General features: G+C 36.0%; 1 protein-coding gene across 1 annotated transcript in view; it reads left to right on the forward strand.

The window, feature by feature from the left end:
• The first annotated feature begins 358 nt into the window (after positions 1-358).
• LOC131434342 (uncharacterized) overlaps positions 359-23075 on the forward strand; it is a 46950-nt gene continuing 24233 nt past the window's right edge. Inside the window, exons 1-3 of the mRNA XM_058601010.1 lie at positions 359-384; positions 951-1272; positions 1439-2054. Coding sequence (XP_058456993.1) covers positions 359-384; positions 951-1272; positions 1439-2054 — 964 coding nt within the window. The remainder of the gene's footprint in view (positions 385-950; positions 1273-1438; positions 2055-23075) is intronic.

The raw sequence follows: 23075 nt of genomic DNA on the forward strand, positions 1-23075 counted from the left end.
AATACTAGATACGAGCAACAGCAGGCGAATAGTAATTGTTTTTCACTCAAAACCGGTTGCGTTGTCGACTGAACATGGTTATCTTTTATCGCAGTTTTGTGAACATTTATTCTTCGCTACTAGATCAGTGCTGAAGTACCGAAAAAAGTCACTAATAGCGAGCTGTATAGTTACATTCTAGCTGAAATAGATAATTTAGTGTGCATACTGTACTTTGAAATCGTACATCTATAGTTGAAAAATTTAAATTACAGGTCCTACGTGTGTTAATAAAATGTTGGTGACTCAAACCGATGTAAACTGGCTACTTAATTAAGGATATGTTTTTTAATTGTAATAAACCAAATTTCTTAAAGCCATGTACCCGACGTACGACTGCAACCGGTGCGTACAAAGTATCATGCACGTGTTCAGTGCTATTTAATCGGGTTGCTTTCTGAAACATGTACAGCAAAGACGCGGATTGTCTGTCTTGATATTTTTCTCACTTTTTTACATGAAACAACATCATAAGTTGATTCTACATTCACGCAATCAAAACGGTGGGTGGGTAAAAATGGTGACAATACTGGATATAACTAGATATCTAACTTCCATATTTTTATTCCGAATATCGATAGTCACTTTAATTGGTTCATGGACTGTGTAGATTGTGCATATTCGTGTCCAAAATTTGAAAGGAGAAGCTGAAGTGCGAATTCATCACAGACAATATATCTTGTACACATATCTGAATAATAGTCAATAATAGGATATAAATCTTCAAACTGAGTTGGCCGAAAACCAACTCGTCGAAAGCTAGTTTTTCGGAAACCAGTTTGCGAAAAGAGGCGTTTCACCGAAAGCCAGTTTGCCGAAAGCCAATTCACCGAAAGCCAATTCGCCGAAACCCAATTCGCTGAAAGTCAATTCGCCGAAAGCCAATTCGCTGAAAGCTAGCTGGTCGAAAGCCAGTTTTTCGAAAACCAGTTTGCGGAAAAAGGTGTTCCGTCGAAGGCCAGTTTTCCGAAAGCCAATTCACCGAAAGCCAATCCACCGAAAGCCAATTCGCCGAAAGCCAATCCACCGAAAGCCAATTCGCCGAAAGCCAATCCGCCGAAAACCAATTCGCTGAAAGCCAATTCACCGAAAGCCAATCCACCGAAATCCAATTCGCCGAAAGCCAATCCGCTGAAAGTCAATTCGCCGAAAGCCAATTCGCTGAAAGCTAGCTGGTCGAAAGCCAGTTTTTCGGGAACCAGTTTGCGGAAAGAGGCGTTCCGTCGAAGGCCAGTTTTCCGAAAGCCAATTCGCCGAAAGCCAATTCGCTGAAAGCCAATTCGCCGAAAGTCAATTCGCCAAAAGCCATATCGCTGAAAGCCAATTCGCCGAAAGCCAATTCGCCGAAAGCTAGCTGGCCGAAAACCAATTCGTCGAAAGCCAGTTTTTCGAAACCCAGTTTGCGCAAAGAGGCGTTTCGCCGAAAGTCAGTTTGCCGATAACTAGTTTGTCGAAAGCCACTTCGCCGAAAACAAGTTTGCCGGAAGTCAGTTTGCCAAAAGCCAATTCGCCGAAAACCGTTTCGTCGAAAGCCAATTCGCCGAAAACCAATTCGCTGAAAGCCAATTCACCGAAAGCCAATCCACCGAAAGCCAATTCGCCGAAAGCCAATTCGCCGAAAGCCAATTCGCCGAAAGCCAATCCGCTGAAAGCCAATTCGCCGAAAGCCAATTCGCCGAAAGCCAATTCGCCGAAAGCCAATTCGCCGAAAGCCAATTCGCCGAAAGCCAATTCGCCGAAAGCCAATTCGCCGAAAGCCAATTCGCCAAAAGCCGATTCGCCAAAAACCAATTCGCCGAAAGCCAATTCGCCGGAAGCCAATTCGCCGAAAGCCAATTCGCCGAAAGCCAATTCACCGAAAGCCAATCCACCGAAAGCCAATTCGCCGAAAGCCAATCCGCTGAAAGCCAATTTGCCGAAAGCCAATTCGCCGAAAGCCAATTCGCCGAAAACCAATTCGCCGAAAACCAATTCGCCGAAAGCCGTTTCGTCGAATATCGTTTCGACGAAAGCCAGTTGGCTGAAAGAGTCATTTTGCCGAATGCCATTTCTACAAGGGGGTCATTTCGTCGAATTGTACGTTTGTCCTAATATCGTAACTGGAACTGATTCGGCTTGAGAGAAATGAAGAATATTGAAAGATGATAGTTTTTACACTCGTTTTGCTGACCTAAAATCGTACATCTGAAATATTTACTATTGAAAATAAGCCATTTTTTCATGCCCAATTCAGAAAGGATACTCTTTTACTTGAACTTTTCCGACTGCTTTATAATCCGTGGAAGGGACTTTAAAAGAAATCCAATTGAGTTTCTTATTTACTTAGCATCAAAACATTTGTTTTGATGTATCTTTCGGGCTCATTATTGCGGTACTTTTCCGTTAACTAAGCGCAAATGAAAATATGTCTTATGCTTGTTCGTGTACTGTATAAAAGTCGCACATACAGAAACTATTCTGAACATTCGAGTTTTAAATAGATTATTATAAAATTTCTGAGGAGTAAAAAGAAGCAAATGATGCTGGTTTTGGAATCATTCAATTTTTTTTTACATTTACTATATATTTTCGAATGCGCGAACCTTGGTATTGGCCGCAGGGTTCTGCACTACCTCATAATCGACCGTTTATTGCTCAAGCTTTCTTCTTTTCATCTTCATTCTTCACTACGGTACTTTACCCACGAGGTACCAAAAATCCCTGAATGATTAAAATCTGTGAGCGGTCAGTGTGCCGTCAAATTTAGAGCAATTGAACTTCGGCGCAAAAAAGTATTTTTCAAAAAGCATTAATTGTGTTGGCATCAGCAGTTCAGCATAATCTGCTGACGTACTGATGAGTCGAAGACGAAACGTAAAAATATTTCAGGTTGTTTTTGGAAGATGCTCCTTTCAAATCGTGTAGTGGGAGTGTTTGGAGGGTTCAAATCTTTCTGCACGAAATTGATATAATTTATTTAACTCTAACACGTCCTTCGTGCAGTGGCATGATGCCACAATTGACCATAGGATCGTTGGATCGTCGTGAATGTTAGGAGAGGAAGAACCCGTTTTTGGAGACATTATTCAGTACATTTAGTCGGAAAACTTCATTTAGTTTGAGTCTGCATTGGGCTATTGTACCAACGTCGTTAGTAGAGTAGAAAAATTATTTTGCCGATTACTCGACTTTCAATCAAAGAATTGTAATATAATCCCAATATTTTTGCTTCGATTATAAGACAGTCCAGTCAAATCAAAACTAGAATTACTCACAAGCAATCTGGATTTTTAGAAGGACGTTCTACCACAGAGAACAGACATCCAAGCTAGTATAAACTTTTTCAAAAAAGCTAAAGCATACAAGTAGAAATCCGTTAAAAATCACCGTTGCGCACGACTTTGCACGCAATAATTACCATTGTATGAAAGATTGAACGAAAGAGCCCATAAGGGATTACTCGGAGCGCCTCTACAGGAGAATTGCTACTTGGTAATTCCTTTTTAAAAAATACCGTTAAATTTCCTACACGAATTGAATTCTCTTCTTGGATGTCTGTTCTCTGTGGTTCTACTACTACTAATTTACTTGAATTCGTCCACTATACCCTGACAGTTAGTTACAGAAACTGGAAACCTTGCCAGGTCTTCTCAAAAAGTTCGAATCTTATTTTACAAATCGTCAACAAATTGTAAAATTCAAAGGTAAAAAAACTAGCTCCATTCACGTCACTTCCGCGGTCCCCCAAAGATCTCATTTAGGCCCTCTTTTATTTATTTTATTTTTTACCGACATTTGTTCTTAAAACAAATTAAAGTGCTAATATACGCAGACGATAAAAAACTCTTTTTGGAAAAAGAGAATCTTGAGGATTCCAAGGTTTATTTGGTTTCAACCGGACGGTGCTACATGTCACACAGCTAACGAAACAATCTTAGAAAATCGAATAATCAGCAGAAATGGTGATGAGAGCTGGCCTCCGAGAAGCTGCGAATTGACACCGCTGGATTTTTATTGCATTTTAAGATTCGAAATTTTTTAGCTCTGGAATACTGTAGCTCAGTTTGGTCACTTTACTTAATCACATGAGAAGATTGAATAGACCAGTACAAAAACAATTTTTATTGTTTGCTCTTCGTAAATGCGACTGGACAAGACGTTCTATAGAGCTCGCTGTATGCCCATCACTATACAAACATTAGAAGAATGCAGAGAATTTACAACGGTGAGTGACAATGTCTTAAATTACATGCACACCAAACAAATTTATATTTTACAAGTGACGTAATCCCTCATACGATGTAATTCATAAAGATCTAATTTGTCAAATGACGGAAAATTTCATTTGAAATGACTTAATGTTATATTAGCTTAAATTTTACTGGTTTCGACTGTACCTTGCATTCTGCTAGCAGATGCGACTGTATGAATTTAAATGCACCTTTTACCAGCCAAGCAGATATGTGCCTTTGTGGATCAGTCGATTTACAGACGTACTTTGCGAATTTTTAGACACAATATTAACCGTTCTTCAACGTAAATTTACGTGAACTGTGACGCTCTATTTATGTGCATCTAATAGGATGTGAAATCACAGGGTTTTTCTCGTAGATGTGTAGATACATACTTTCTAGGCCTTTAAGAAAACGAAATATCTTTATTTCAAACCACCAGCGAACAAACTATCCCAAAAAATGGACCAATAAATCAAATGATGGCTGTATACAACTAGCATTCAGAAGCTATCGCCTTCACAGTGACAAAAAATAAACTAAAACAAAATTTCAATTTTTTCGTTAAGTTAATGATATATTATCATCAAACTTATTATATATCATATATCAAACTTATCATACATTATTTAGTGATCTATTTAGGATATTAGTTTATAATATAAGATGATTATTGTAATTAATCCTATTGTGTTTTTTGTTTTTTTTTTATTTTGTTTTTTGTTTTTTTTTTGTTTTATGTTTTTCGTTTTTTATTTTTTGTTTTATTTTTTGTTTTATTTTTGTCTTTAATTTTTTGTTTTTTGTTTTTTGTTTTTTGTTTTTTGTTTTTTGTTTTTTGTTTTTTGTTTTTGTTTTTTGTTTTTTGTTTTTTGTTTTTTGTTTTTTGTTTTTTGTTTTTTGTTCTTTGTTTTTTGTTTTTTGTTTTTTGTGTTTTTTGTTTTTTGTTTTTTGTTTTTTGTTTTTTGTTTTTTGTTTTTTGTTTTGTTTTTTGTTTTTTGTTTTTTGTTTTTTGTTTTTTGTTTTTTGTTTTTTGTTTTTTGTTTTTTGTTTTTTGTTTTTTGTTTTTTGTTTTTTGTTTTTTGTTTTTTTGTTTTTTGATTTTTGTTTTTTGTTTTTTGTTTTTTGTTTTTTGTTTTTTGTTTTTTGTTTTTTGTTTTTTGTTTTTTGTTTTTTGTTTTTTGTTTTTTGTTTTTTGTTTTTTGTTTTTTGTTTTTTGTTTTTTGTTTTTTGTTTTTTGTTTTTTGTTTTTTGTTTTTTGTTTTTTGTTTTTTGTTTTTTGTTTTTTGTTTTTTGTTTTTTGTTTTTTGTTTTTTGTTTTTTGTTTTTTGTTTTTTGTTATTTGTTTATTTTTTGTTTTTTGTTTTTTGTTTTTTGTTTTTTTGTTTTTTGTTTTTTGTTTTTTGTTTTTTGTTTTTTGTTTTTTGTTTTTTGTTTTTTGTTTTTTGTTTTTTGTTTTTTGTTTTTTGTTTTTTGTTTTTTGTTTTTTGTTTTTTGTTTTTTGTTTTTTGTTTTTTGTTTTTTGTTTTTTGTTTTTTGTTTTTTGTTCTTTGTTTTTTTTATTTTGTTTTTTGTTTTTTTGTTTTATGTTTTTTGTTTTTTATTTTTTGTTTTTTATTTTTTGTTTTATTTTTGTTTTTTTATTTTTTGTTTTTTATCGTTTATCGTTGATCGTTGATCGTTTATCGTTTATCGTTTATCGTTTATCGTTTATCGTTTATCGTTTATCGTGTATCGTTTATCGTTTATCGTTTATCGTTTATCGTTTATCGTTTATCGTTTATCGTTTATCGTTTATCGTTTATCCTTTATCGTTTATCGTTTATCGTTTATCGTTTATCGTTTATCGTTTATCGTTTATCGTTTATCGTTTATCGTTTATCGTGAGCTGTTTTGATATTCTCTGGAGTAATCACCTCAATTGGACGACCAGAACGTTCACCATCATCGGTTTCTGTACGACCACGTTGGTTCTTTTCGATGGGTTAAAATCCGGGTAACACTTTTGAACCCATACCTGGGTCTGTACAGTATTATATTTTTTATCAAGCAGCAACGATAAATTAACACACGAAATTGTTTTGAATTCATCGTTTTGAAAAAGGTAAAAGAAGTTTTACTTAAATGGCTGTTTTTTTTCTGACTACTCAAAATGTCGTGAAATTTCGCACATAGTCTTTTGAAAGTTGGTACTTCATAACTGACAATTTAAAAAGTAAATAGCGCCATCTGTGTGTCAGTCACGCAAATTGATGGATATGTTATATTTCAAACGTTTTACTAAACGGGAGGAATCGAAATAAAGTCAACCTCCATTTCCAATAGGCTTTGTTGCAGTATTTAGTGTTCCATGTAATCAAGTTGATTTAAACCAAAATGATGATGAATCACTGAAATTAATATTTTTTCTATATATAATTTTTTTTTGCTAGATTTTTACTTAAACTGCGTATTTTCGAAGGCGGTCGGACAAATTTTGTTTGTTTATTACATCAACTTTAATCTTCAATCACGATTATATGACACACATTTCACTATAACTTGGGTGGACAAAAACGCAATGTGAAAGCGGGTTAACAACATTTCTGTCGTTTGTCTTAACAGACATCCACAGGACAAACCGGAGAGGCAAAGTTGCTCGTCTAAGATCAAAATTTCCTCCATCTGTCGATCAAACCGGTAAAAACGAAATAACAATTAAAACACAGTGGACAAATTTTCCGTTGCCTTTCGAAAGTCAGTCATTTTTTCATGAATATATAATTTCCCAAGAAGCCATTTTTCCCGTGCCCGGCGAGCTAGTTAGAACTGAATTGAAAGTAACTGAAATTGGATCAGATTAATAAAAAATATAAATAATTCAAATTGATAACTGATTCTTTCCGTACCGTGAATGAAAATCAAGCTAGCTCTATCGAAAGACCAGGAACTGGAAGGATTGAAACAGTTGGATGTCTTCCACGTAGTGCAAATCAATTGGACATGGCAAATTGCCATATCATCCGGTTTCGAATAATGAACGCTCCGGTTCTATCGTTTTTACCCTACATTATTGATGACACAGTGTCAACTGTTGCGACTTTCTTTCCCGGGGTGGAATACGATTCTGCAGCAGATGTGATGGGGCTTCCGCATTCCAATGGTAAGTGGGTTTTACACGCTGAAAAACACGATTTTTGTCCCCTTATTACGTTCCATAATTTCCATTCGGTCACGGTAATTACGGTTTAATTGATGGAATATTTCATTTTCACCATGCTACTGCTACTTTGACAATGACAGTCGAGACTCATTAACATCGGGGTGGTGGCAAACTGACCTGGATTCAAGTTTGCAAAAATAAAAACGAACGAACGAGAGGCCGCCCGCCGGGAAAATAAGATACGTAGGGAAAACTCTCAAATACATGTGAATTATTTTTTCCAATGGAATTTCATTCGCGGAATTCCATCATATGAAGTTGGCTTTGATGCAACCTGCGTTATGAACAAGGCTTCATCACTTCATCAGACTCATCGAAAATCGAGGAAAATTATTCATGAGATTCGGCAGACCCAAAATTCATCAATATTGTTATATCGGTACGAGATTTCATCCTTCAATTAAAAATCCAACCAACATTTCTGATGAGATTGCCAGCTCCAAGCACCGATTAAAATCGGTGTGAATGACGATATGAGAAATGCATTTTTTCCCGTCGAAAGCTTTCACTTCTTTCACTTTCGCAGCAGACCAGCGTTTTTTTCCGGTTTTCGGTGAGGAGCAGATGTTTTGCTTTCATAGTGAAGATTACATCGATTTTTTTTATTTCGGAAAAGATGGATGTGTTACATTCATTAATAATTTAGACAATTCTTCTGATTTATCTAACAACGATAAACGATAAACGATAAGCTACAAGCGACAAGCGAAAAACGATAAACGATAAACGATAAACGATAAACGATAAACGATAAACGATAAACGATAAACGATAAACGATAAACGATAAACGATAAACGATAAACGATAAACGATAAACGATAAACGATAAACGATAAACGATAAACGATAAACGATAAACGATAAACGATAAACGATAAACGATAAACGATAAACGATAAACGATAAACGATAAACGATAAACGATAAACGATAAACGATAAACGATAAACGATAAACGATAAACGATAAACGATAAACGATAAACGATAAACGATAAACGATAAACGATAAACGATAAACGATAAACGATAAACGATAAACGATAAACGATAAACGATAAACGATAAACGATAAACGATAAACGATAAACGATAAACGATAAACGATAAACGATAAACGATAAACGATAAACGATAAACGATAAACGATAAACGATAAACGATAAACGATAAACGATAAACGATAAACGATAAACGATAAACGATAAACGATAAACGATAAACGATAAGCGACAAGCGACAAGCGACAAGCGAAAAACGATAAACGATAAACGATAAACGATAAACGATAAACGATAAACGATAAACGATAAACGATAAACGATAAACGATAAACGATAAACGGTAAACAGACTTCGATTCAAATGAATGGTATTATGGTTATATTAAAAAAAAACCTGTTTTAATCCACCTAGTGGTGTAATGATGCCTTCCTCATTTTCACTTTTTCCTGTATATTACAGCAGAAATTCCCCGAAATACTACAATTTGAAAAGTCCAGAAAATACTTTTGAATATTTTTGTTTCATAATACTACTACATTGATACACTACATTTGAATTTAAGTTAGTGAAAATCTTTTCAATCATATGTGAGAAAGTGAAGTGAGCTCTATTTCATCATATTTGATTATTATTGCTGGTACTTCCGGAACCGAAAGCTGGATATCGGCATGGTGACATTCGGTTCATTCAACCATACACTAACATGAACTACAAATTTATTTACGGTTCTCTATGACGTTTTAAATGTGGGAAATAAATGTACCGGTAGTCGGACTTGGATAAAATTTAGCAAATCATTTATTGGACTATCAATGGTTTATTCGGTTTCAGAGTCTCATGGTCTGCAAACTATGGAAAATCACTGGCCAATATAAAAAGGTAGCTTATGAATAAAGTATTCCTGAAATTGATGTTTTCATACTGCGCACCCTTTTCCCGAAACCAGGGATTTGATCCGAATAAAAATTAGGATATTCTTAACAGATCGGCTGAAAAGTTCGTATCGTTTCTATGAGAGGGCGCCACTAGAATTAAATCCATACCATTTTCAGTTAGTAACAACCTTCAAAAGATACGTGTATAAATTTGACAGCTGTCTGATTATTAGTTTGTGAGATATTGCATTTTGAGTGAAGCTACTTTTGTTATTGTGAAAAAAAAAAAATGGAAAAAAAGGAATTTCGTGTGTTGATGAAACACTACTTTTTGATGAAAAAAAGTGCCGCCGATACCAAAAAATGGCTTGATGAGTGTTATCCAGACTCTGCACCGGGCGAAGCAACAATTCGTAAGTGGTTTGCAAAATTTCGTACTGGTCATACGAGCACCGAAGACGATGAACGCAGTGGACGTCCAAAAGAGGCTGTTACCGATGAAAACGTGAAAAAAATCCACAAAATGATTTTCAATGACCGTAAAGTGAAGTTGATCGAGATAGCTCACACCCTAAATATATCAAAGGAACGTGTTGGACATATTATTCACGAATATTTGGATATGAGAAAGCTTTGTGCAAAATGGGTACCGCGTGAGCTCACAATCGAACAAAAACAACAACGAATTGATGATTCTGAACAGTGTTTGGAACTGTTATATCGAAATAAAACCGATTTTTTTCGTCGATATATAACAATGGACGAAACATGGCTCCATCACTTCACTCCGGAGTCCAATCGACAGTCAGCTGAGTGGACTGCACGCGATGAACCGAACCCAAAGCGTGGAAAGACTCAACAATCGGCCGGTAAGGTTATGGCGTCTGTATTTTGGGATTCGCATGGTATAATTTTCATCGACTACCTTGAAAAGGGAAAAACCATCAACAGTGACTATTATATAGCGTTATTAGAGCGTTTGAAGGACGAAATTTAAAAAAAACGGCCTCATTTGAAGAAGAAAAAAGTTTTGTTTCATCAAGACAATGCACCGTGTCACAAGTCGATGAAAACCATGCTGAAATTGAACGAATTGGGCTTCGAATTGCTCCCTCATGCACCGTATTCTCCAAATTTGGCCCCCAGACCTCAAGAGAATGCTCGCTGGTAAAAAAATTAGAAGCAATGAAGAGGTAATCACTGAAACTGAGGCCTATTTTGAGGCAAAGGACAAATCGTACTACAAAAATGGTATCGAAAAGTTGGAAGATCGCTATAATCGCTGTATCGCCTCTGATGGCAATTATGTTGAATAATAAAAACGAATTTTGGCAAAAAAATGTGTGTTTCTATTAAACGATACGAACTTTTAAGCCGAACTGTTAAGACATCTTAAGAACTTCCATCTCCGAGAAAAGTAAGTAACATTATTTTCACATTTTTAGTGCATATCACTCTGCATTCCGAAACCGAAAGTCGGGTCCAAATGAAATTCAGTAACATTGTATGGGACAATAAGACCTTCCATTTGAATTTAAGTTTGTGAAAATCGATTCAGCCATCTCCGAGAAAAGTGAGTGACAATATTTGTGACACATACACACACACACACACACACACACACACACACACACACACACACACACACACACACACACACACACACACACAGACATTTGCTCAGCTGGTCGAGCCTTGGTTCAAAAGTCGGTTTTTACAGTGATTGTATAGACTTTCTATATAAGAAAGGCTTAACTGCTGTACTTCATCTAGATCCGACTTCCGGCTCCGGAATTATAGGGTAAGATTTATACCATCACTTAGAGGGCCAAGCAAAACACGTAAAAGATATCTAAATCGACCTCAAAACTACTTCAATAGGTAGTCATTATCAGAAAACGGCAGAACAAAGCAAGTCCGGTTATTGTTTTTTGCATGTTTCGAAGAAAATTATTTTGAAGAACATCACAGTATTATATATGATAGTATGATTAAATCACTAGATGGATTAAAACAGGGTTTTACCAAGATAATGTATCGATTCACGAGTCGATGGCAATGAAGATTAAATTGAATGAATAACCCTTTGAATTGCTTCCTTATCCACCATATAGCACATATCTGGTCCTCAGTGACTACTAAAAAAATGCTCACCAGTGAGAAATTGAACTCAAATTAAGACACGTTTGCTGATCGTAAAACCTGATTCGAGACAAAAGACAAACCCTCCAACAAAGCACTTGTGTTTTTCTGGATTGAGATTAAATTGTTAAATTAGATTGATTTATTTGCAAAAAATGTGTTTTTCTTTGTAAGTCGCACGATTTATTGAGTGATAAGTTATGAAAGCAAACTATTGGTTTTTTGTAGTTTTTTTTTTTTATCTTGCAACCCTGTAACTTCGGACGCAGAAGCTAGATCCATTTGAAATTTTTATTTTTTGTGTGGAATGGCTTTTATTTAATCCAACTATTGCGAAAATCGGTTTAGCTATCTCGGAGAAAAGTGAATCCATATTTTTGTCATATGCAATAGACAATATTGCGATCTCGACTAACCGAGTCCTACGGGACAATGAAAGTTCCGGCCAAAACAGAGTGTCATCTTCGTGGGACTGGAGGAAGAGCAACCGGCGGAAGATTTGATGTTATTATGTACGGTTTGTTGAGTTGGCCGCACCTACAGATCGCTTGCCACACCAAGTACTTCTTGGCGAATAATTCGATCTACTGATTTCGGAACATCCAGGTGAGACTGCGGTATAGCTTGTCTGTTGAATGAACCAGACGGACGACTTGAGCTTTTTGTCATGCCCTCGAATCACAGGCTTCGGGTTGTGCTTGAAGAAATCCTTCATCTTCCCTGCCATCGCAGGGTAGCATTTCTTCGCTTCTGATCCGTTGCCAGATTTTACCACTCAGAATATGGTCAAATTGTCGATTGTCAACTGTTTCACGATCCACCTTTGGGCTGGTCTGGATTTTCCTTGACCGCACAGAAATATGTTGAAACACTACTTCTTGCTTGAAAGTCATTTCTATAACCACTTGACAGATTGTTACGGAATTTTGCACATGTAAAAATTATAATCTGAACTAGTTTTTCCGAGAATTTCATAAATTTTAAGTCCTTATTCAATTAAGAGACCTAAAATACTTTGAAAGCAACATTACAAAACTCATTGCAATTCCACTCGGTAAAATTTTTTTTCCGGCGAAACGACTTTCGGTGAACTGATTTTTGATGAATCGACTTTCGGCGAAATGATTCGCTTCTGATGTGAAAACCCTTCGAAACAATCGTTAAAATCGTTTCATTAAAAGTCTGTGTGTGTGTTTAAAATCCATTCTTCGCTATTAACCGTGAGTTGTTTGAATCGACCAGTAAAATTTTCCAGTGAATTTTGTAAATACTTCAAAAACCTTCTCCATTTGACTCCAAAGTAAGAGTACTAAACAGAATCTTGTAATGTTGTGATCATAGTACGAGTCCTAAAACTTTCTGATCGGGGCATCTCTCACATAGGAAGCCTGCTCCGAAAAGCACGAACACCGGACATATCGTACACTGCTAAAAATCGACACTTTTTTAAATGTGTGTTTCACTGAATACATTTAACATATCATTAACATATCGACTACGCTTCATTCGTGTTTCAAAAGTTCAACGCATAGTGATGTAATGTGTGTCGTCAAATAGTTCAATCATATGTCATCACATTTTAATCATAAATGGGGACATGTGTAACTTCTAGACATAGACCTATGTCATAACATGTCAGTATGTATTGATGTATATATGTTGTCTCAATAATTTTTATATTCCCTGACAATTGCGGCAATTCAAAGTGTCAAGTATGTAATAAAACAGTTTTGACCAAAATGGCAGCAAGGAGGATCTTTGTGAAGGTGATTTAATACACCCAAACCTCCGTTTACGAACACTTTTTATACGTTACCTCTTTTTACGTACCTCTTTTTACGAACCAAATCCCAAATAACGTAATCTTTTTTTACGAACCAAATCCCAAATAACGTAAACTTTTTTTACGAACCTACTTCTTAAAAAGAGGTTTTGTCATTCATCGAAAACGATTTCCATGGAAACTACTACTATATGGGTATTTTTGGAACGGGTTTCAAGAGTACATTCCGGAAAATGATGTTTGAGGTATTTTGGAAATCCAAGATGGCGACTTCCGGTTGATTGATATTCCTTGAAAACCCTTGCAATATGGGTATTTTCGGAACGGAATTGATGAGTAGATGTCGGAAAATGATGTTTGAAGTGGGTCTGAAATCCAAGATGGCGACTTCCGGTTTGTTGATATTCCTTGAAAACCCATACAATATGGGTATTTTCGGAACGGAATTGATAAGTAGATGTCAGAAAACGATGTTTGAGGTAGTTTTGAAATTCAAGATGGCGACTTCCGGTTTGTTGATATTCCTCGAAAACCCTTACAATATGGGTGTTTTCGGAACGTGGTTAATGAGTAGATATCGGAAAACGATATTTGAGGTGGTTCTGAAATCCAGGATGGCGACTTCCGGTTGATTGATATTCCTTGAAAACTCTTGCAAAATGGGTATTTTCGGAACGGAATTGATGAGTAGATGTCGGAAAATGATGTTTGAAATGGTTCTGAAATCCAAGATGGCGACTTCCGGTTCGTTGATATTCCTTGAAAACCCATACAATATGGGTATTTTCGGAACGGAATTGATAAGTAGGTGTTAGAAAACGATGTTTGAGGTAGTTTTGAAATTCAAGATGGCGACTTCCGGTTTGTTGATATTCCTCGAAAACCCTTACAATATGGGTATTTTCGGAACGGGGTTAATGAGTAGATGTCGGAAAATTATGTTTGAGGTGGTTCTGAAATCCAAGATGGCGACTTCCGGTTTAACGATATTCCTTGAAAACCCTTGCAATATGGGTATTTTCGGAATGGAATTGATGAGTAGATGTCGGAAAATGATCTTTGAAGTGGTTCTGAAATCCAAGATGGCGACTTCCGGTTTGTTGATATTTCTTGAGAACCCATACAATATAGGCATTTTCGGAAGGGAATTGATGAGTAGATGTCAGAAAACGATGTTTGAGGTAGTTTTGAAATCCAAGATTGCGACTTCCGAAAATACCCATATTGTAAGGCCTTTCAAGAAATATTAAGAAACCGGAAGTCGCCATCTTGGATTTCAGAACCACTTCAAACATCGTTTTCCGACATCTACTCATCAATTCCTTTCCGAAGATATCCATTTTGCAAGGGTTTTCAAGGTATATCAACAAACCGGAAGCCGCCATCTTGGATTTTGAAACGAGCCCAAACATCATTTTCTTGCACTTACTCTTCACATCCGTTCCGAAAATAAACATATGATGCGCGGTTTCCACAATAATCACACAAAACTTTTTTTACGAAGTAAATCCCAAATAACGTAAACTTTTTTTACGAACCCCCGTTTAGTTCGTAAATGGAGGTTTCGGTGTAGGGAGTTTTCTACCACATATTTTAGAAATTCTACACATATATCAATAACTTATATTGAAAAAAACTATATTCAACAAATGATTAAGAACCTAATATCTAAATGATGACATTTCAAATTGAAATCTAAACTTCATCATCAGTTCATATGTACCTGCCCGACAATTCGACTGTTAGTGTCAAGTGAATTGATATGATTTGAATAAAATTTGAAGAGACGTACTTTTCCAGCTCAAGTGTCGAGTCAAATGTGGCAAAATTAAGCGTAAAACACTGTCGGCACAAAGTGTCGATTTTTATCAGTGTAGCTTTTGTTCACGTCACATTGTATTCAGACGCTGCACACTGCAAACCTAATTAGACAAGAAAGAACTTGAAAGACTGCTTGAAAGAAAAATGAGCAGAAGTTCATTAAAGCTTCACCGACCCCGACGAGCGCTCTGCATCCGAATAACGGGTCACATCCGGCCGCCGTAAACACCTACTACACTTTTGTCTAAGAGATGCATCTTGCGATGGATGTGTGATGCCTTCGGATGACATTTAATTACAGCAGTAAATTGAAATTCAATTCAATTATTTTCTCTTTTACAACAGCCCCCACACATCATCGACGGCACACTGCGGGATTCGGCTAGGCAATGTCAGAACGTCTCGAAATGTAGAACTACTTCTGGTGGCGGTTGACGTCGCTCGACGTGAATTTACAATGCTACAATTCCGAAAGCAAAGGCACACTCTTTACCACAATGAATACAATTACTCGGAAAGCTGTCGTCGGTGCTGGTGTCGGATGTGGAAGAGAGGTTGATTCTGGTTAGGTTGGCTTGGTTGTTTAAACAGAATGGCGATTTTATTCTCAAATTGCTACTACACACGGTACAGAATGGTACTCAATCTCGGTTAAGGATTTTGACTCGTAGCCTCTGTTGTTGACAATCTAAAAATAAATCACTTCGCCTCAGATTCGTGGTATTCAAGTTCGAACATTACTCGTATGAAACATTCTTCCAACTGAAGAACTGTAACCAATTGTAGCAGTATTGAAATTAGTGTAAACTTCTGACATTAATAGAAATCTCTTGAATATCGAATCACTATTTCAATATCTCGAGAACTATTTTAAACAACCTCGCTGTGCTAATTGTAAACAACGTAGATGTTTCAGTTGCCATTCGAAATTTAATCCTCGAATGCTTTCTATTGTCATTGGGAAAGACATCGGATTCATCGGAATAAAATCTAAATCAGAGACATATTCATGGAGAGAAATTTCATGGAAACGAAAGACGAATTTCGCGCTAAATCGTATTCAAAGTTGGCAGCACCCTCTCAGATATTAATGAAACTTTCTGCACATGACAATTTTGTCACACTCTGTATACTTTGTTTAGCTCAAAAATTGTCTAGACTGTCTTTTGAAAAGAGTCTAAAAACGACAAATCCTTAATAAAATGTTAAAGGAGTGATTTTCACAAAATGAGTCAAATTTTATAACAAAAATATTCAAAAAAAACTCTTCATCGACTCACACACTGAAAAAATTCGATTTTAAACATTTAAAGTCGATTTACAACAAAAAAAATCCATCTTTGATTTGGATGACATTTTGTCACAAAATATGAGATTTTGATTCCTTCCTACAGTAAAAAAAATCTAATAAGTTGAGCACTTTTAAAGAAAAAAAAACTTTTCCTCGTGCAAACGGAACCTTTTTTCAGTGTATTTTTATCGTAAACTAAATCAATGAAAGCCAAAACCAACCCAGAATCCAATGGAACTCAGATTGTGAGAAGATATTTTTATTTTTATTGACCAAAAATCCAATCGAAAAGAGTTTATGTCACTAAACGAATATTGCATTATTGCTTCGTTTTTTTAGGAATATGAGTTAAAATTAAATTATAAGGATTTTAATTGCGTGTTCAGCCACAACTGGTGACTTTTCAGCCCTATTATATAACAGTTCGGCTGAAAAGTTCGTATCGTTTAATAGAAACACACATTTTTTTGCCAAAGTTCGTTTTTATTATTCAACATAATTGCCATCAGAGGCGATACAGCGATTATAGCGATCTTCCAACTTTTCGATACCATTTTTGTAGTACGATTTGTCCTTTGCCTCAAAATAGGCCTCAGTTTCAGCGATTACCTCTTCATTGCTTCTAAATTTTTTACCAGCGAGCATTCTCTTGAGGTCTGAGAACAGGAAAAAATCACTGGTGGCCAAATCTGGAGAATACGGTGGATGAGGGAGCAATTCGAAGCCCAATTCGTTCAATTTCAGCATGGTTTTCATCGACTTGTGACACGGTGCATTGTCTTGATAAAACAAAACTTTTTTCTTCTTCAAATGAGGCCGTTTTTTTGAAATTTCGTCCTTCAAACGCTCTAATAACGCTATATAATAGTCACTGTTGATGGTTTTTCCCTTTTCAAGGTAGTCGATGAAAATTATACCATGCGAATCCCAAAATACAGACGCCATAACCTTACCGGCCGATTGTTGAGTCTTTCCACGCTTTGGGTTCGGTTCATCGCGTGCAGTCCACTCAGCTGACTGTCGATTGTACTCCGGAGTGAAGTGATGGAGCCATCTTTCGTCCATTGTTATATATCGACGAAAAAAATCGGTTTTATTTCGTCAGCTATCTTGATCAACTTCACTTTACGGTCATTGAAAATCATTTTGTGGATTTTTTTCACGTTTTCATCGGTAACAGCCTCTTTTGGACGTTCACTGCGTTCATCGTCTTCGGCGCTCATATGACCAGTACGAAATTTTGCAAACCACTTACGAATTGTTGCTTCGCCCGACGCAGAGTCTGGATAACACTCATCAAGCCATTTTTTGGTATCGGCGGCACATTTTTTCATCAAAAATTAGTGTTTCATCAACACACGAAATTCCTTTTTTTCCATTTTTTCACAATAACAAAAGTAGCTTCACTCAAAATGCAATATCTCACAAACTAATAATCAGACAGCTGTCAAATTTATACACGTGTCTTTTGAAGGTTGGTACTAACTGAAAATGGTATGGATTTAATTCTAGTGGCGCCCTCTCATAGAAACGATACGAACTTTTCAGCCGATCTGTTACATGATTTGGTTATTACCTGAAAGATATCGTTTGTTTTCACAATTCTGTGATTTTTGTGTACGGAAAATTGTAATAATCCAACTTGTATAGTGTAATGGGGATTTTATTACTTCTTTATTTTCTTGGAAGGATTAGGGAAAGAAATAACCATCACAACATTATTTTTCATAATTATTGATTTTCATATACAACATTTGTCTTAAAGTTATCTTCATGCATTCTATTTTGTATTATTTCCATATTGCCAATGTTACGAATTTTTAGACTCTAGCTAATATTAGTGCAAATGAAGACATACACTAGAAAAGGTCCTAAGTGCAAATGACAGTTTCTCTTTGTTTACTCTCTCTCTATTTTGATTAGTACGTGTCTATCGGCAATCCCTCTCTCTAACACTTAGAATTATGACTGAAACCATCAACTTTTGATCTGCACTTATGAATTTGTTGAAAAATACAGGAATAATAAGTAATTGAAAGAGAAATTAAAGTAAAGAAAGAGAAACTGTCATTTGCACTTGGGACCCTTTCTAATGTTTATCAAGAAATGCAATATGCCGTGCACATCAGAGATGCCAGGTTAAAATTTTAAGCAGGTTTTAAAAAGTATGTACTATTAAATTGTTGCAGTGACAATTGGAAAAATTGTCGCATTTTATCGTGCAAAATGAAAGCTAAATGATCTGAAGACGTAAATTTCCAAAATGTCCATTTAACCTTTGATAATGAGTACAATCCTTGAATATCTACGGCGTCAATTAGAAATCTGTAAATTCAGGTATAAATCTTCATAAGTGACATCACTTGTACTCATGTACTGGACCTATTTGTATGTGTGTACTGCGGGAAACGGACTGTTCAAATATTTATTTCGCAGCAGTCTAATCAAGTATGAAATGCGCAATACATGAAAAATATTTTTGGTTCATCTTCTGAGTTAGAATACAGAATTTTCGCCTCTACTTTGCCACCAGGAATTTAGGGGGAGAGGGGGTTGTTATGGCATTTTCATAGTCGCGAGCAAGACTAGTTTTTTTTGGCCATTCGTTTTAGAATGCCACCAATAGCATCACAGGGACCTTTTCCATGGGATGTTGCAAAAAAAATGCCATTATGCGCTTAGTTCATATTTTGACTGCATTCTAGGCAAGCTTACGAAGTTTTTCTTGTTTTTGTATTGTAATGCTGCTCCATCAGACATGAAATAAATCTTAGAAGAAGAAGCTTGCCAATTGTTTCCTAAAATCTTTAATTTTTTAAATGAATAACTGAACTACAATTGTGTTCTGAGTCATTAATTCTGATATGATAATAAAGCTAACATTGGGGGGGTCAGCTGTCTTTCGTATAGTAAACTTCAAGTGGATGTATTGTTGTTTAAGATATATTACAATGATATCCTTGAGCAGCGTTTTTAATAATAAATGAATAATAAAAAAAAAAAATCGCAAAACGTTCGTCTTGTTTTCATGAATCTTTTCTATTCTTTACAAACGATGACTATTCGGTGCATATAAAGTCATGAATTACAAGTTTATCAATTTTATCCACAAAATCACTGCGATCAGTATACAGCCATTGTGATAAAACAACATCTTCTTTATCGTTTGACTGTTTATTCATCAACGTAATTTCTATCCAGCGCCGCTCTAACATATCAATACCACTTTTGTAGAACGAGTAACGGCTTCAGTTTCTGCGATAACCTCTTCATTCGTGCGAAATTTCTTACCGGCGAGCATTTTTTTTTCAGATCTGCGAACAGCCAGTACAGCCGCTGGGAGCTGAATCTGGCGAATACGGTGGATGTGGGAGCAATTCGAAGCTCAATTCATGTAGTTTTGCTATTGTTTTGATTGACTTGGGACACGATGCGTTATCTTGAAGAAACAAAATATTGTTCTTAAAAATTTCGACCTTCAAACGATCCAGTAATATTTACTGTTAATGGTATTTCGTTTCTCAAGATAATCGATAAATATGACACCACGCACATCCCAGAAAAAACCGAGGTCATAACCTGCCCAGCCGATTATTGTGCTTCCGGGCGCTTTGAACGAGGTTCATCAGTTCCTCAGTTCACTCAGATGACGATCGTTTTGATTCCGGCGTGAAGTGATGAATCCATGTTTCATCCATTGTCACATATCGACGCAAAAATTCTGGTTTGTAACGATTAAACATAGCCAAACATTGCTCAGAATCATCAACAGGTTCTCGTTTTTGGTCAACAGTGAGCAAACGTGGCACTCACATTGAAAAGAGCTTTCTCATAGTCAAATGCTCATGCGATATACAGCCAACACGTTCTCTTGATATCTTTACAATGTCAGCTAACACACGCAACTTTACACGATTTTGTGGATTTTTTTTGTTTTCTTGTGTTTCGATCTCATTTTGACGTTTACTGCGTTCTGCAGCATCGGTGTCTCTACGACCACGTTTGAAGTCAGCAAACCAACGTTCTATTGTTGTTTCTGATGGAGCGAAGTCTCCATGACACTTTTCAAGCCATTTGAACGGTATTTTTTCCCATAAAGAAACATTGTAGAATTAAAACACGAAATTGTTTTTGATCCATTGTTCTGAAAATAACAAAAATAGCGTCACTCTTAGCACAATAACTCACAAACTAATGAATAGAATATCATGAAATTTGAACAGCTGTCTTTAAAAGGTTAGTATCAACTAACGGAAAGGTGACTGCAATAAAACTAGCGCCATCTGTATGTTAGGGCCGAAACATTTCAGCTCATGTACCCAACAACTTAATGCTATCGGAAATATGATCAGCAATGTATGTTTAAATTTTCAGTAGTATGAAATAACCACTCAAAATGTTCAGTATAAGCTTTCTAAAATGTTTAGTATCAACGAGTATTTGGGAGAAGTATTTCGGCACTGTCTCATTAATTTGTGTGTTAAAATAAGTGTTTAGTTATATCTTCGTGCTTTTGTATTATTTTTTCGAATCTGGAAGTAATAAGATGAGACCATGAACAATTCACACAATACATTGACTTATGTGAACAATTTTAGATATTCCGATGTGTAAATATGCGTGTTAGTTTTAGTCTCTGACATCACCCGCCCACTTTTTTCAATAGCGATTACTCTATTGTCTGAAAATTGTTTTGACAGCGTAAAGTGACGTCTCTACTCAGTATTGTTTGGCAAATTATCATGAATAGGTTAACCGAATTGTGGAAATTTTTTTTCCAAAATCAGTGCTCAATTAAAGCTGTTTATAGCGAAAAATTCTCTTCAGTTATGAGGCGCATTTTTGGTTGAATGGAGCAAAAATAATTCACATGCCTTAGGGGACGGGTATAGCGTGATGGGTAAGCCGTTGCCTTTCACGCAACCTCCCTGAGTTCGATTCCCAACCCCGCACATAGGATCAGAAAGTTTTTCTGGCCCGAAGTAGCAAATTAACTTAAGGTGAAAACCTCTATAATAGAAACAAAAAAAATCCACATGCCGTTCAAGATTTACCAATGCATTTCGATAAATGTACTGTTCGGTGCGGCCTATGGGCTGATGGAATTGCCGGTTCCTATTTCTTTGAAAATGAGAAAGGACGACGCGTTACGGTGAATGGAAATCGATACAGAACCATGACCAATTATATTTTGTTACTAAATCTTCAAGATATGGATGTGGACGAAATGTGCGTTTTAACAGGATAGTGCCACTTGCCACATACTGCGTCCTAATCAATCGATTTATTGAAAGAACATTTCAACGACAAGATTATTATTTGGACCGGTGAATTGGTCTCCTTTGGAAATCAATATTCAACATGTCAGTATTGAAATACGCCCTCAAAGTGGTCGAAAATTGGACTTACAGAATCATTTATGTGAAAAATAGCTGTAGCGGTCGTAGTGCCAGAAATGCATGATTTACTTTTATAGCAGGAAAAGCTCACTGGAGATAAGTTATTATCAATCTATCACTATGTCTCCAGTAGGCATAAAACCTCCTCATCTTTTGTACCAACAGAGTACAGTATATTCAAATGAAAATGACTTCAACTTATTGACTATTATAACTACATGAATAAATTCTTAAAACTAACGATAATTGTTTTAAGAGATAGTTTTCGAGAAAACTTAAACAGCGATTAAACAGTCGGCATAACAAACAGTTTTGGCTCGTTATGGCCATGGTTGGTTCTAGCGGAAGGAATGCGTAGGAAAAAATTTTCGAATCCAGGATGACTCCCAAGTCTTTAATGTACGGTTTGTAAGATCGTAATTGAATGAAATAAAGACTGTCCCAGAAAGTATGGACGCACTTTGATTTCGCTGTAAATAATTCACAAGTGCTAGATATTCAAATTTTATTCGATATACTGATAATATTAGACTACAATAACAAAATATTATTCTCAACATTTGCTACTTAGCCATTGTAGACTAGCTGGCGCACTTTCTTGCGAACGTTCCTCATTAAATTACGTACAGGCTTCTTGGCCACAAGTTTTGACACTTTTTTTCCAATCTTTTTCCAACTGTTTAATGGTTTCGAGACATGTTTCCTAACATGTGCCTGCGTTAATACCCAAAATTCCTCAATTGGTCGAAGTTGTGGGCAATTTGGTGGATTCATGTCTTTTGGGACGAAAGTGACATTTTTGGTAGTATACCATTCTACCGTCGATTTCGAGGAGTGGCAAGAAGCAAGATCTTGCCAGAAGACAACAGAATCCTTGTGGCTTCGAATCATGAGTAGAAGTCGTTTTTGTAAACATTCCTTGATGTATATATCGCTGTTCATTGAAGCAGTGGTGATGAAGGGTTTCGAAATCTTACCGCAGCTACGAATTGCTTGCCAGACCATAGCTTTCTTACCAAATTTTTCGACTTCAATCGATGTCTCGAAAACTTAACAACAACGGTTTAAATTTCCAGCAAGAATCGTATTGTACAGCTTTCGAACCATCGGCCTGATCGATGCTTCTTGTTTCGAACTACGTTTTGGTTGTTTCTGCTTCTTATAGGTTCGAAATTCAAACGTTCTTTAGCACGAAGAACATTTGACTTCGAAGTGCCCAGTTTTTTGGCCACATCCCGAACTGAAACCTCCTTCTTTTGCTCGAACGCCTTCAGTATACGTTTATCCAACTGAGGGTTAGCAGGACC

The sequence above is a fragment of the Malaya genurostris genome, chromosome 3, assembly GCF_030247185.1.
Source record: "Malaya genurostris strain Urasoe2022 chromosome 3, Malgen_1.1, whole genome shotgun sequence".
Lineage (NCBI taxonomy): Eukaryota > Metazoa > Arthropoda > Insecta > Diptera > Culicidae > Malaya > Malaya genurostris.